Source organism: Plasmodium brasilianum, chromosome 13 (assembly GCF_023973825.1).
Source record: "Plasmodium brasilianum strain Bolivian I chromosome 13, whole genome shotgun sequence".
NCBI lineage: Eukaryota > Apicomplexa > Aconoidasida > Haemosporida > Plasmodiidae > Plasmodium > Plasmodium brasilianum.
Window position 1 is genome coordinate 271,333 of NC_090126.1, and position 18,287 is coordinate 289,619.

The 18,287-nt window shown below is 20.4% G+C and overlaps 1 protein-coding gene across 1 annotated transcript; it reads left to right on the forward strand.

Moving 5' to 3' along the window:
• Window positions 1-9,142: 9,142 nt before the first annotated feature.
• MKS88_004754 (uncharacterized protein) lies at window positions 9,143-12,516 on the forward strand (the record flags this gene model as incomplete). Its single annotated transcript, XM_067217957.1, has 2 exons — window positions 9,143-9,184; window positions 9,349-12,516. The coding sequence occupies 2 exons, from the start codon at window positions 9,143-9,145 to the stop codon at window positions 12,514-12,516; spliced, it is 3,210 nt and encodes a 1,069-aa protein (XP_067071137.1).
• Between the last annotated feature and the right edge of the window lie 5,771 nt (window positions 12,517-18,287).

Sequence of the window (18,287 nt, forward strand, 5' to 3'; positions counted from 1 at the left end):
ATTTCATCTTTATATTTAAGAAATTATTTCACAAAATTATTTTAAAAATAAAAAAAAATTATAATATATAAACACCAAAAATCATATTTTCTTGAAAAACAAATATTTATTTCATTTCTAGAACAGAGAATTTTTGAAATACCATAATATATATAATTATTAAAGGAAAAAAATAAAATGTGCATTCTCCTCTACAAGGTTGGATGATGCTATATTTTAATGCACGTGAATTAGATAAAGAAAATTAAATTCTTATCAATGTATTGTTTATATAAGTAAAAAAATAATATATAATATGGTGATATATGATATATTCCTTTTTTTCGAATATATAACTTAATAATAAATACCTTAACAAAATTTTCTCTTTAATTATTGTTCAATTTTTAAATAAGTTAGTATACTTTGTATATTATAAATTATACTTTTTTTAATGTAGATATAATAATATGAAAAAAAAATTCCTTTATTGTAATTAAAAATTGTTAAAGATAAAATTATTCTTTTCTATTATTTTCATTTATGCAAGGATTATATAGTTGTATTCATATGCTATAAGGAAAATTAAATTAATTTTAGTATGTTTTCGTTTAAATTGCATATCATATAGGAATATCTATTTAGTAATCCTTTTTGACCTTGCAATATATAATAAAGTGATTAATTTTATCTCTCTAAATAGCATGTAATATTCTTTTTTATTATTTTTTATTTGTTTTTAAGGTTAAAATAATACATTTCAATTTATTTCATTTAATTTTTATTATATTTTATAATAATACATGCATTACTTAAGAAGGTAAACTTCACGATTAATAATTAAATTAAAATCAGCGAAATAGAAATATAACTGAAACGTAAATATAAAATATAACAATATGTGATGTTTTTGTTAAATTAAAAATATGATTCTTCAAAAAATTAGTTTTTAATACAAATGCATTATTCTATAAATAGACTATATTTTATAATTATAAAATAATCTCTCAATATTCTCCATTATTTTACAAAGGGAAGTTAAAGTTTCATTCTCTCCTTTATCACATTTGACTTATTGTAATATATGTATTTATGATTGTATTATGAATATTTACACAAAAATTAGATATTACTGTACTGTAAATAGATTATATATATAAATTAAAAATAAAAATATCTTATAATTATTCTGAAGCCGTTAATAAATTTTAGTATTAAAACCTTTTTGAACATGCAGCATAATAAAAAAATATATTACTATATCAATCATAATTTATTATTATAATCTGCATAGTGTGCATCCTATTAGAATATATATTTATAAAACGTATTATATTTTCCATACATAATAAAATATTTGCGAAATATAGAATCATCATAATTTTCAGTTTTGTACACTTCACTGTTATTTCATTTATCACTCCTCTATATCGTGTGAGTTTTAATGTAACACAACATTTGTTCTAAAACTTTCATATAATATTAACAAATTATTTTTACTTTTTTTTATATATTGTATTGTTCTAAAATATCTTATGTTTATATATATTTAATATAACGTACAAGGAAAGAGGTATTATTGTATTTTAATTCCATTCATATAATTAACATAAAATAAAAATATATTTTGAAAAAAAATAGAAATGAAATAAAAAAATAAAATAAAAAAAATATACAAAACCTACAAACTTTATTACTTCTTATTTTTAACTAAGATAGAAAAAATGAATACTTTCTTTATCCGTGTGTTAATAATAATAATAATCTACATAAGAATGTATTATCAAAGATAATGTAATTAAGAATTAAATATCTATATATTATTAAAATATAATAATCCAATTATTCTATATAATTAATAAGTATAATAATTTAGAGCGACAAATTAGAATATTAAAAAAAAAAAAAAAAAAATTAAAATATCAGTATTTTTCTCTATCATCTTTAAATAAAATAGTATCATTTATAGTTCTATCAAAAGGAACATAAATAAATGAAACATATACATATATAAAATATAAAATACGATAATATACCTTCTTACATTATTATTGTATCTATTAAAAAAAAATTAATAGTATTAATATATTTCCATAACATACATGACATAAACCCAACATAAATTCCATCTTTATTTACATTATTTTTCTATTTGAAACATAATAAAAAAATTCTAAGCCATTAACTTTTAAAAAAAAATACTTCTTGTTAAATATATTATGATTACACAGCAAACGGATATATAACTTTTTAAAATATATATATGGCTAATATTATTATTTTAAAATAGTCTGCATACAAATTGTACTATTTTAAATACACAACATTATAAAATGTTCTATTTCTAGTAAATTAAAATATATACAAATAGAAAAAAGTACCATTTTATATATATAAAACATAAAGCATCAATTTAATAATACAATTATAATTAATAGGATTATGTGTTAATAAACATATTAGTTATAACAAAAATAGAATTTATTTGTAATGTATTTTAATTACCCATTTGTTATATTCCTTTTTGATATGCTCAGTTTTTTAAACTTCTGATATACACTTATCTATCGGTTATAAGTGCATTGTTCCTACAACTTCTAAATAAATACAATGTAATGATTAATTTTTTATTCATTACTATTTAAAAACGAAATTGTTATTCATAAATAGAAATATTTAATTTTTCTTTATACAAGTATTGTTATCTCTGAATAATATTTATAAATATAAAAATAAAATAAATCAAAGGATGGACTGATAAATAAATAATTCCAAATAAAAATCTCCGTTCATCCTAATTTATATTTAAAATAATTTTCTGAATTGTTAATTCAACTAATAGAATTATATAGTTCGTTTTTTATGTGAAAATTTTAAATAATAATTTTGTTTCTTGTTATTTTATATTTCAATTTCAATATTATATTTTTAATTTTTATTTTATATTTTTTCAAAATTAAATATCATTGTTCCATAAAATATTAATAGTACTATTCTAATATAATACTAAATGTTAATCGACGAAAAGATTAATTTAATCAATATTTACTTATTAAAATTTAAAAAAAAGCCCTGCATAGTGCATTAACATATTATGTACTTATATATTTTTATATATAGGTACTTATACTATCATATAATACATCATTTCATTTATTAAAATGTATCCAGAAGGTGAAGTTAACTTTTTAACACTGAAAAAACAAGTATATTTCAGTTCATTATTAAAAATAATTATATGTAACTTATTACGTAAATGGTATGATTCCCCTAAGTATAATGAAAAGTTTTCTTTTTGAAACAAAACCTTATGTGCATAAGTAATTTATTTTTTTCCTTTTATAGTACAGGGAAACAATTTACGTAAATTATCGTCGTGTAAAATAAATGAAATGTTGAGCGATAAACTGCATAAAACTTTCACAGTAGTAACTGAAAAATATTCAAATTGTCAGAATAATTTTACAGAGAATTTAATATAGACCCTTGTAACAAATTTTTACGAAATTTAAAGTATATATCAAAAATAGATAATATAAAAGGATATAATAACAGTTTCTTAAATTACGAATACATGATGTGTCTTCATTTAGGTGAAATGCTCTTAACTAAATAATAAAACTGTTCTGGACAAATTCTTATTAATTAATTGTTAAATATACAATATCCAATTAGTAATGAACCCAATGAATATCATTACTATTTTTATCTTCCCCATATACAACTATCAGAATGGAAAGAAAGAAATGAAAAGGAGAATTCTCACGATTATTTTAAAAATAGTTACAATATTAAAAATACTATTTCTTGCGCAGTGGGGAAATTAAATATACATAAGTACTGCCTCAATTAAATTAAAAAAATTTATGCAAAGCATAAAGTTGAAAGTAAATCTGTGATGAGTAATTGCTTATTTATAGTTCAGCTTATTTTAAATTTCTTATAGAGAATATTACAGATAAACTATAATCTTAATTGGTTTATTAATCTAGAAAATATTTCCATATCTTAAACATAATGTCATCCCTTGAAAATACTTGCTTAAAGGCGAATATAAGGGATTCATTATTGCAATATAGCAAGATATATTAAGTTAAGAAATTCTCCAAATTTTATGAATCCATGGAAGAAGGTATCATATTCTCATCGTGTTATAAAGATTTATTATTCTATAAATTTTATAATAAAATATACTAAAAACCAGATACAATCCAAAAACATAAACCTGAAGTTACATACTCAAAAAATAGCATTCCATAAGTTTCTAATACTTATATCCGTGATACAGCTGTATTTATAAATAACACGTTAAAATTCTTTCCAATTCTTATTGTTATTCAGTTGTTTTAGTACTTACAAAAATTATCCTTTTTTTTCTTTTTCTACAAAGAAAACATAAATTACTCTTTAAAATGTAATCAAATATTTTACTATCTATAATTTAATTTTTTCAAAATTATATAATTAATAAATAAATTTACAACAAGTACTTTACATTTTTTATATGTTCATTAGCTCATATCCTTTAGGTCCAAATTACGTGTAAAGATGATATGGAAAGAAATAAACAAAGACTTTCTTCAAATCGATGTTGAGAAGCAATTAAAGGCTTATTAATTATAGTGTGTCTATAATAATCTGAATAACAAGAAATTATATTTTTATTATCATCATTTATAAGAAGCTTTTTCTGATAACACATAGAATATAATCTTATTTAGAAGTGATATTTTAACACTGTTATTAAAAAATCATTATACTGTAAAGAAATTATTTATAAAGATAGGTAATGAAAAACTTTTTTAAGAAAACCTAATGAGGAAATTATATTTATAGACGCAATAAAAAATTAATTTTTATCTAACAAGAATGTAAAATGAGCATAATTATGGATTTGATGAATTAATTTATATAACATTGTTTTAAAATTTTCAAATGTTCTATATATAATAATTAATATTTATTACTTTATTTTAAGTTATTTTTTTATTTCATTTTTTTTTTTCTTCTCCAAAGATTTTATTATATTTCAATCATTACAATTTAAGAATGTAATATAATTAATATATGTATACCTATATGAGGTACTAATGAAAATTATAAAATATATTGTTGTTGTATTAATACAACATTTTCATTACATATTTTTTTATTAAATGGATTATATATTTTATATATAGTAAAGATTACTTTATCTTTTTAGAAAATAATACATAATTCACATACGAATTAATGTAAAATAAATAAATAATTAGTAACTTGATGAGTCAAAAAAAAAAAAAAAAAATTGTGGAACAGTTCATTTTGTGTGACTTTGTACTTGAACATATAATGTTCATTAAAATATAAAATTAATTGTTCATATTTATCTAATAAATTTACATTAAAGAAATATATATTCCTCTTATATTACCATATAAGTATATATATTCCGTATTTATTTTCTTGTTACTTTACTCATATTATGTTTTGGATTATTTAAAAAAAAAAAAAGCATCATAAATAGTTGTAGAATATTAAATTTATATAATTTTTACTTAGCAACTTTATATAAAATATTGTTTCTTTTTATTTTATATTATATAATAAATGAATGTGGATAAACAATTGTACTGGGTATTTAACTTAACGATAAAAAAAGAAGTGAAGCCTATTTTATTCAATTGGTAAAAAAGTTGAAACTTGAACTTGTATAATTAAAAATATACGTATGTTATAACCAGATAAATTATTTTATATATATATATATATATAGGTGATTATACAATAAACTTCGAAATAATGCTTGCATATGCTTGTTTGTAATGTATATATATATATATTTTTCTTTTATGAGGGCTTTCGTAAATAGAAAGAAAAATTGATCAATATAATTATTTCTAATATGTTTAATTTATTTATTATAAAATAATATTCTATAGGTGAATTACACATATGCATATGGGCGTTTATTTTATAGTAGATTAATTCTATATATGTATTAATTGCTTATCCATTTTTTTTTCTCCCTAAATAGATTTATTATATTAATATAAAATGTGTTTAATATTTAGTAAATCAAAATATATAACCTTAAGTATTATCAATCTTTTTTTTTATAAACCTTTTCGAAGACTTCTATAAAAATATATTTGCAAAATTATTACACATTATATTCTTCTTTGAACTGAAATAAATGCTAATTTGGTAGTTCTGTTATTGTAAAACATTTGTACAGTCATTAACCAATATAAAAAGAATTACATTATTTAAGTTATTACAAAATTATTTTTTTATAAAGGTGCCTCTTGTTTTATTTTAAGAAGTTGCTTCCACATCTTTATTGACGTTATAAATACTTGGAACGTTTTCTAGACTTTTCCCATAAATACATAATTTGAATTTCTAAATAATACAAGCAAATCGAGAAAATATTTATTTATTTACGAATAATCTATAGGTGGAATTTCGAAAATAAATATATATAATAATAATAATTCACTCTAAAAATATTATGCTCAGTTAAACACTATATATATACATGTATTATGTATAGAATTCACTTAATATACTAATGAAAATAGTAAGTCACAACTCAACCTAATTCACTAAACTCATATAATTAAGTCCACATTCAAAGAATCTCGACATTGAACCAATATAACTGAACAAATTACAAATATACAACCCTAAAAGCATGTAAAATAATAAATGTTTTACCAAGTGGAATATAATTTTTTCATCATTAGAGTTACAAAATTATTATGATTAAAATTACTAGTATTACTAAATATAAAATTTATTTTGTGTAGGTTATTTTATTTTTTCATTTTTTTGTTGTACTATAATAAGAAGCAAATTCATAAAAATAATATTTTTCCATATTTTATTAAGTATTCAGGCATAAAAAAATATAAATCAATCATACATAAATTTGATTGTTTTATAATATGTATCTCACAAATGTGTTAAATAATATATCAAAGTTAATCCCTTATTTAATCATCAATACATGGAACATCAAAATGAATTTGTTTTAATTATCAGTTACACATGTTTTTATCTCATAAAATATTTAGTGTGTTATGTAATGACATAATTAATATATTATTTGATTACATTGAATAGAATATTCCAAATATTCCTACAAATAATAATTGAAGGGGTAAAGTATGTAAAAAGTTATATCTGATAAGTACAAAAAAAAATATTTTAAGAGACAATACAAGTAAAAAAGTAAGAAACTAAAATGAGAATCTAATCCTAAAATAATGTTACATTTTTGTACAATTAAACTTTTTCCTTAACATTTAAATACTTAAAAAATATATTTAAATGGATAAACGTGATAAATTCTTTCCAAACTATATATATCTTAATTTGTATATTCATATATAATATATATTATTATCAATCTACTTATATTTTGTTCAGGAAAAAACGTTAAATATGAATATTTTTATTTACATAACATTGTTATTAACATGTTACTTAATAAACAATTCAAACAAAAGTGGCCAATTTTATTATTATAAAATAGAACAGAATTAACCCTGAAAATGTAAATTTATTCTGATATATATATTGCTTATCAATATGTGATTGAGTTTAGGAATTGAATTTACCTTGTAAAAAAAGAGTTTAATATAATAATGGAATATCTCATTTGTGGAATACTATAAAATTAAAATTTTATACTTTTTTGGAGTATTTAAAAGTAAAAATAAAGTATAACAATAAATAAAAATGTTCAATAGAAATATATATTTTAACTTTTTGTTTCTATATATGTAAAGATGTGATTAAAATCTTATAATTTTTATATGAAAAATTATTAAAAGAAATTTTACATGTGAATTATCCAAGGTTGTGTTAAACTTTGATTTCATTTATGGACCATTTGTTTATTATCATAATACAAAAAGCACAAACTTTTTTTTACATTTGTTAATTATATTTTATTATTCTTTATAAATAATGTTATGTTTATTTTATTTATAGAATACCTATTAAAATATAAAGCATAATTTAATTAATGAAGGGTTCAAATAATAAAAATTGTAGTATTATAATTTTTATGTATAAAAAAAGAAATGGAACTTAATTACAGTATGAGTAGTTCTTTTTTATTTTTATTGTGAATTCCATATATTACTGTTTTATGTTCTTTATAATATTAACATTATAAATAAGTTTACGTTTTGCTTATACAAACAAATTATTCAGTAAACTTAAAGTTTTTGCTTTTTTTCTTTTTAATTTATTTGTTTATAAATGTATGATAGTTATATCTATTATAAAGTAAAAAAAAAAAAATTTTTTTGCATGCGAGAACAAATTATTAGGTTGAATTATTCTTTCTATTATAACTTTTTACCCCTATGAATAATTAAATTAAAAGAAAGCATAAATTTTTTATAGTTATATATGACAATGAAGAATTTATACACTTTTAAATTTTTTTTAATTTATTTAGTTGTATAACCAAAAAAAAAAAAAAAAATGATAATATGTTAGTGTTATTATAAAGTTACAACTTAGTTTAAGCCTTTTGCATATTTAATTTTTTTTTTTTTTTTTTTTTTTTTGTTCTATGTAATTTTTACAACTAGTAAAAAATAGTGTTATATTTTTAGTTTAAAAATATACGGTTTTCCTTATAATATTGAGGTTATTTTATCTACATATTTAATATTTCGTTATTATCTTTTTATTCTAAAATTTATTTAAGTTTAAATATTTGTTATTTTGTTTTTTTCTTTTTTAAATAATGAAAAATTGGTATATATATGAGTAATATTAGAGAAACACATAATAAACATAAAAGAAATGGATAGTTCATGCTAAATGTAAAATTTACTCGTTAAAATGGTAATTAATGAATTACATTTTAGTTATGTTAATAAATAACCATTTTGAAATTGTTTTTAAATAATGTTTATGTGGAAATATTTTTAAAACAATTTACGATATTCTTGCAACCAATAATGGATTTTATGTATAATTTAAAATTTTTATTTTTTTTTCTATTTAGAAAAAATATAGAGGTGTGATCAATGTGAATTTATAATATCGATAATACTAGTGTTACAGACATTGGTAAAAATAAACAAGCGCCTAAATATATTGTTTCTGCAAAAAATAATATTTGAGGAAATGTGATAAACGAGAAAGTAGAAGAAAAATGTACCTTTCATTTATTAAAATTTTTACATTTATCCACCTGGTATATATATTACTTTGTTCTAAACATGTAATATTTTATAAACACTAAAAGTATTTTATTATATATGTTGATTATTTTTAATGTTCTATATATAAATATTATTTCATTAATTTAATAAAATCTTCTAATTTCTTACACTTTTTGATGTATAACTACATTTTTAGAGTTCTTTTGTTAACTTTCATAAAAAGAAAAAAAAGCAAAATTCTACACTTAGTTTTACTATCGGCAGAACACTAACATGTATTGACACGAGAGAAAATCCGTATTTGTTAAGACAACATGAAGAATTAAAAAAATTGAAGGAAAATTTTGCGTACAATGACAGCAAAAAAAGGATAACATTAAGAAGCAGACCAAATATTCGGTATGGTACTGATATGAAAAAACAAAATATGTTAAAAAATACCAGAAAAAATGGTTTACGTAGACCACAGTTAATAGATATGAAATTAGATAAATATGAAAATTTCCTGTTAGATGATAAACAAATTACAAAATATAAATTGGGAAAAGGAAATAAAAAAGATATTACTTCAGAAAGTAATCAACAAAATACAGTGAACACTTTAAAAATATTAAGAGAAAACTTGCTAAATAACCCATTTATAAGAGAATTAATGATAAAAGAATTAGATAATGTTCTGTTAGGAAATGAGTTTAATGCAGAATATATATTAAAAGAATTAAACAACAATTTATTAGCTAATACAAAGTTAGGATTATCAGAATTAAAAACTCTAGAACAAGTTATATTATATAACAAACAAATTAAAGAAGCAAAAATAAAAGAGATAAAATCAATTCTGTTAAATAATAAGGCATTAAGTGAATCTCAACTAATTGAATTAAAATTAATGATTAGTGACATATTAAGTGATTATTCTAATTTAAAAGGTAATTCACAAACACGCTATATAGACTTTTTAAATAAATGTATCTTAAATAGCAATTATAGATTACCAAACATTACCGATGTCTTAAACAATGCACATTTAAGCAACAAAAATAAATTAACAAAAAAAGATTTTTCCATAAACAAAAGTGACACTATAAACAAAAATAATTTATCACATGAAGATATCTCTATTAAGGAAAGTTATATAATCAACAAAAAAGAGCAATTGAAAAGAAGGGAAACTATTAGAGAAAGCGATAAAATTAAGAAAAGTTTAATCCATGAAGATATCCTAACAAAAGAAACAGATAGCGTTGATAAAAACGAGTCATTACAGAAAGAGGATATTATCAATGTAAGTGATAAAATTAAGAAAAGTTTAACACATAAAGATGTCTCTATAAGGAAAACTGAAGAAACCGATAAAAAAGAGCATTTTCAAAAGAAGGATTCATTTAATGAAAGTGATATTACTAAAGAAAGTTTGTTACATAAAGAAATCCCTACAAATGAAATTGATGGAACCAATAAAAAAGAGATATTGCAAAAAAAGGATTTCATCAGTGTACGTGATGAAATTAAGAAAAATTTAATAAATTCATATGTCAATACAAAGGAAACCGATAGAATCAATCAGAGAGAGCTACTGCAGAAATGGCAATCCATTAGAACACGTGATAAAATTATGGAAAAATTATCAAATAAATATATACATACAAAGAAATATAGTGCAATACATGAAAAAGAGCCACTGCAAAAAAAGGATTCATTTAGTGAAAGTGATAAAATTACGGAAATTTTATCAAATAAAGAAATTCCTACAAATGAAATTGATGTAACCAATAAAAAAGAGAAATTGCAAAAAACAGATCCCATTAGTGAAAGTGATAAAAGTATAGAAAGTTTAATACATAAAGACGTCCTTACAAAGCAAATTGATGGAACTGATAAAAAGGAGTTATTCCAGGAAAAAGATTTCATTAGTGTAGATGACAGAATTGAGGAAAGTTTATTACCTAAGGATTTCTCTACAAAAGAAATTGATGAAACTAATAAAAAGGAACTATTGAACAAAAGGGATTTATTTAATGAAAGTGATAGATATAAAGAAGATGAGACTCTAAAAGATAAAAATCATGTTATAAATATGCATACAGGTGATAAAAAAAAGGAAGATAAATTATCAAAAGAAAAAAAACATATCATAAATATACATATGAGGGATAAAAACGAGCAAAATGAATTATCAAGAGAAAATATATATGTTATAGACATATATATGAGCGATAAAACAGAGGACGATGAATTATCAAAAGAAAAAAAATACATCATAGATACACATATTAGTGACATAAAAAAGCAAGATGAATTATCAAAAGAAAAAAAACACATCATAGATATACATATGAATAATAAGAATAAGAAAGGCGAATTATTACAAAAAATTTATAGTATAAATAAAGGTAACAAAACGAAGGAAAACCAGTTACCAAAAAAAAAAGAATGGAATATAGATATAATCATGAATGATAAAAAAAAAAAAAAAAAAAAGTTACTAAATGAAAAACCATGGAATATAAATACATATATGGATGATGAGTCTACAGAAACGGAATTATTTCAAGAAATAAATCCTATAAATGTAATTGACGTAGATACCAAAGATCCATTATATGAAGTACTACAGGACTCTCTTTTTGATAGCGTCCTTAACGTAGAAGTTAAGAAACCATCTAATAAATTAATAACTTTAAAAAAAGCATTTAAGTATGGTGTTCCTGTCTTAGCAGCGTGCATTGCACTACCACTTCTTATAGTATATTATACACCTACAACTGGTATAGAAGTATTTAAGGATGCTTTTTATGCAGGTGTAAAAGCAGGCGTTTCTACGATGACATCTTGTACAATTAAGTCTATAACTGATCACGTTATACCAGCATTACCTCACGTAACACAGGCAATCATTCCTACTGTTGCTGGGGTTGCAAATATTTTTGCTTCTTCCCTTGGCAGCTTTTTTGGAAGTGTCTTTTCAATTGCATCTGAAACCCTTAATGCCATTTCTCCAGCTACAAATATGCTTACTCATGGTGCAAATATAGTAGCAAGAAATATTGGCAACGGCATTAGGTCTATTGCATCATGTGCAGTTAGTACAGCTCCAGATGCAGCTTATTCTGCAGGTTTAGCAGTGGGGATACAAGCGGGTATCATGATTAGTATGTTTCCATCACTTATAGCTGTTAGCGTTTTAATAATTGTTTATGCTCTTTTTAAATTAATTTTATATCTAGATAAAAAGAGTAAGCTGAAAATCCTCCATAAATTAAAAAAAAGATTATTGCTCTCCTTAACTAAAATTAAACATCATAATCGATTAAAAAGAAGGAAAAAAAGGATCCAAAAATTATTGAATACATCTATTTCGTAAATTTTACATACATTATTATACCCATAAATACTAATATTATGAATTATTATATGTATGTATACTTTTATTTTAATTAAATTTTTTTTAAATACTGAATTTGATTTGATTATTTTTTTTTTTGTTGTATATAAACTAACATTTAATCAATATTAATATTCCCCAATATAATATATATATATTGCATTTTTTTATGCTATATTTTATGGAATTTTTTTTTAATTAACATTTCTTGTTTTAGTTTAATATATCCTTTTTAACTTTGTACATAAATATACAATACTGTTTAATGAAAATTTTAATATTTTTTATTTATTTACACCGCAAATAATTAAATCAAATAAATACCTTAATTTTATTTTTTGAATTATCTGTAGATAAATGAATCATTGAGTTCATTTATTTTAAATTTTTATTATCATTAACTTAATATTTTATTATTTATTTGAAATTAGATATGGAGATTTATTATGTGTTATTTAATAAATTTTTATTAACGTATTTTTTACTCCAGAATTGGTAAGTTAAAAATTTGTTCGTTCATTAAATATTTGAAAATAATTTTAAGAAATATATTAAAGGAATTCGTACTAAAAATATTGTTAATACGCTCAATTTTCATTACAATTCTTTATTTTTCTTTTTTTAATGTTTTTAGATTTAAAAATGTATTGATGTAATTAATAAAAGGTCTTTTAATCCTATTATACTTTTTTTATCATTATTATTTCAATAATTGCCACACGTTTTTATCATTTTGTTTTTGTTTTTCTGTTGTCTATTTTATAAAAGTATGTTATATTTGAAGCATTATTTTATTAATAATGAAACACTGTTATATATTTTATGAAAATAGTGCATATATATAATTAAATGATATAAAATATTCTAATATACCTATAATATTATAATACGGGCCAAATATTTATTATCATTGGGGTGAACTAACAATATAGTTGCTTTTATTCATGTTTTTATATATAATTTTACGAGCAGGTAGTATAATTCATAGTGATACGAACTGAATTACTGATAATGAAACTATCGAAATTATAAATTCATTTTATGAATAGAACCATATATTATTATCATATATATTAATTATATATAATATGCAAAAGTATAAAGTTTAAAACTAGTCAGACCTAGTAACATGATGATAAATTCACATTAATTATTCTTAGGAAATTAAAAAATACCTAACATAATTTATTTCATTGAAAATTATAAGTGTGTTATAAGTTCATTACGATTTAAGAGGATATATTTTAACTTCTAAATAATAAGAATAATAGGTCTCTTCAGTACATTATATTGAACATATATATTTAAGAATTAAAAATATTTAGATAATTAGAACGTTAAAGTATAATTAAGTTGTACGCACTATATTTAAAGTGAAACAATAGGCTTACTAAGTTTACTACAGAAATATGACTTCTGAAAATGTTCAAATTATTCTTTATTATACATATTTATACATTTGAATGATATGTTGTTATTTTGTATATTTTTGCTATGCAAAAAAATAGAAGAAAAGAAATGATGAATATAATTATCAAATTATACTATATATTGTTATATTGCTTTTTTTTCTATTTTTCTACGTGAAAAGAAAAAAAAATGATGTTATAGATTGCCATATTTTAATAATATATATTATGTGGTTTATATTAATCACTTTTCCCTTTTGTATGCAACTATATATTTATTATATTAGAAATGTAGAAATATTTTTATCTACATTTAATATTTTACCTTCATGAGATAAATTATATAGATATATTAAGTATATTTTACGAACAAATTTACTGTTTTTTTTAAATTTTATGTACTTATTTTTATAGATTCTTAAACCAGCAAACTTATGTTTTGTATGACTAAAACTGTAAAATAAACAGACTAATATTTTTAATACATATCTATCAAAATAAAATTGAAGATTTATTTTTAAATGATGAAATGTAGAACGTTTCACAAATAATAAAGTTATATTTAAAAAAAAAAGTATGCATAATAAACATTTTTTATCTAAGAGGATTCATTTTTCTGGTATTGTACATTCCTTAAATAATAATTTTCCTGTATATAAATAAAATTTACATTTTTTAAATGCATATTGTGCATACTAAGGTAAAAAACATATATAATTATAATTCCTAAAAAATTGTCTATAAAATAAATATGGCGGTATGCACCCAAGAGAGGTAAATCAAATAATTAATTATAAGAAAGAGGACTTCAGTATGTCTAAACTTAAGAGTTAACATATTATGTGGTTAAAAATGATAAATAAATATTTTTGTAAAAATTATAACTTGTACTTATGAATAACAAAAATTAAATTTTTCTATAATGTGTAACATACTAAAATAATCATACAATACATGTATAAATGGTTATAGAACAAAACTATATTTTATATTATAATATTATATTTTACCTGTTATATTATAATGAAAATTTTTATTTTCATCTTTTTACAGTTAAAACGTTCTGTAATATATTTTATGAACAGTTTTTCTATAAGTTAAACATATCAAAAATTAAGAGATAATCTTTCTAGGAAATATTTATTTATAATTTATAATTAATATAAAGATATACATAATACATGTAGTCTATCATATCCACACATTGTTCATTTCTAAAAAGATACATAATCAGAATCACTGTTAATTCATTTAATTAACATGTCTAAAGTTACAACAATCAAAAATTAAAAAATTATTACATATCTTTTGTGTACTTTTTTGCTAAAATAATTATTTATATCTTTATTTTTATTCAACGTTTTATTCCTCTTTAAAAAAAATGAAAATTTAATTTATGAAAGTATAAAAATAATCGTTCTATAAATTTTAGTTTCGCCTTGTGTTTTAAGTATTATTTTTCAAAAATTTATATATATATTTAGCTAGTGAATGTTATAAGGAAAAAATAACTAGTTTTCAAATATTTGTTCATTTTTGTGATAACAATAAATATAACACTAATGAATAGTACAATCAATATAATGAATTTTGTAAAAGATTTATAACATATATTTTTTGCTTGTCTCACAATGTGCATATTGAAGTTCCTGAAAGTAATATAAATATGGAATACTTAAACTTATGGTTAAACAGTAAATTAAGAAAAAACAGATAACGGGATATGTCTTTTATTGAGTTTTTTTACGATACGTTATATGAACGATTAGGTAGAAATAAAGAATATGATAAAGTAAAGGATAAAATATATGTCATTGAAGAATATTTTAATAAAATGCATTTATATTATAATTTATAGGATAAACAATCTCTCGTTAATGCTACAAAACCAAGAGGATTAAAATATAAGGATATATTCGTATAGGACAATAATAAATTTTGTTTGGAATTTAAAAAAGTTATAGATAACTCTCACAGCAATGATAGTTGTAACTTTTGCAAAGCTTTAAGTAATTTTAAAAAATTATATGAAAGTATTAAATGTATTCAATAACATGAGAATATATAGACATATTACCATTATTACCAGTTTTCAAATCGTCACTTGTGAAAAGGAAAAGTTTATAAACATGCTAAAACTGTAAATCCATGAAAAACTATATAAAGCTATACTTCAGATACTTCTCATATAGTGAGTAAATATATATATTTTCTTAGTTTTTTCAAAAATCATTTTTACAACCCTTTATCTGAACTTTATATTATTTATGAAAAACAAAAAGTTCTTTCATAAAATAACATATGGATGTCTGAAATAATTCATTTTTTCTTATAAATATTTAGGAATATGTATGAAAATAGTTGAACATAATTAATATAAAACATTGAATTAATGGGGGATCCGCACCAATATGAGTGTTGAACACTATAAACAAATTATTCCTTATAAAGCTAACTACCAAGGTGATAAAGTACTTCTTGACAAACTAGCAATTAATTCTAAAAATTTATCTAACAAGCTAATACATAAAACAACTCATTATAAGCGTTGTCCTTTTGAATTACTCGATATATAATAAAATTAGGAATGTACTATAAGCATATTTAAATAAATTTAATGACACCCTTACCATTATTGAGCTTAATGAAGTAGTGTTTCATGCTAACTGGAAATTATCAGATAATGCAAAAAAGTTTTATATATTTTTATGGTAATTTGGATATACGGAAAAACGAACAAAAACTGTATTATTTTAAAAATAGTAATAGACGGTATGCATAATTGTAATATTTCTCATAAGAATGGTTGCAAAAAGTATTGTGGTTACGCTAATTATGTTAATGAATTATGTTAAATTTATATGAACGAACATTATACTTACTACGAAGGCCCTTATTCACACAACTGTACACATTTTAATTGTGAACAAAATTATAATTTTTATAATACCTATTTAAATTTAAAATGTTTTAATTATACAATTTTTTTTTATATATTTTAATAATGTCCTTTATATAGAAGTTTTTCTTTTTTTTCTTTTTTTTTTTTTGGAATTACATCTTGAATATAAGCTGCCATTGCAATTTACATACATAATAATGAATTTTATTCCATATCATTTAATAATTTTTTGTTATTCTTATACAAATAGGGACAAAAAAAATTGTGTACGAAATGTATTCTCAATTATTATCATATAAAATGAATTAACATACTAAAGTCATTTTCTTCTGTGATAGTTTTTATATTTATAGTATTTATAACAGTAATAACTACTATAATTATAGATTCGATTCTGAATTTATCAAAATTTTTACGAAAAGGTAATATAACACAAATTAATACGTGAAAGCACACCTTAAAATGAAACGTTTTCATTACACACAAAATAAAAAAAATCATTCATAATTTATATTTTTTAAAAGGTATATATCGCTTTTAATTGTTATTATAAGTTATTTCAATACATAATAATTTTTGTATATGACTATCAAATTTATACATTTTAATATAGAAATAATATAAATAATATTCTTTAAATGATTATCTTTTTTATGTAAATGAAGAAAGGTTCATAAACTTTTGTTATGCTTTATCGTAAAAGACCACTACTAAATGCATTTTTTATTTGTTATATTAATGCGCAATATCTTACTTTTAATTTACATTATTTGAAATTATAAATTTTTTACCACTATTTTAAAGTGGTGAAATCAAAATTTTATGTAATCATAATGGGTAAAAATATCATAAGATATATAAGTCAATAAGTACAATTAACAACATATATAAAATAAGAAAAACGAAATGAGTTCAAAGAATTTATTAATGCTTTTAACTTATTTGTATGTATAAGGGCTCTTTTCACATAATTTTTATAATAAAATATTAATAGACAGTAATATACTATATTATAATAATATTTAGCTTTAAAAATAATATATACTATAATGAGAAAATGTTATTCAAAAAATATTTGATAAATTATAAAAATGAAGGAAGCGTATATTTTTTATAAAATAATGAATTATACTAAACATTATAAATATTGCGTATTGATGATGCATATATATATAAGTAGTAATAAACTGAATGTTGCGTCGATGTAATAGAACAAATTTATTAAAATTTTACCTTTTGGTGTTTATGGAATCTGGAATATGCTCTCAGAATTTCCATTTTTCTATAATAAATAAAATGGAAATTTATAGAATTCATTTCTTAAGGAGATCTATGAAAAATGTGTGTTCATAGTTTTTCTTAATTATATGATATATATATAATAACAGACTACATTAAATATATATATATTTTTTATTTATATAACTGTAATTATATTT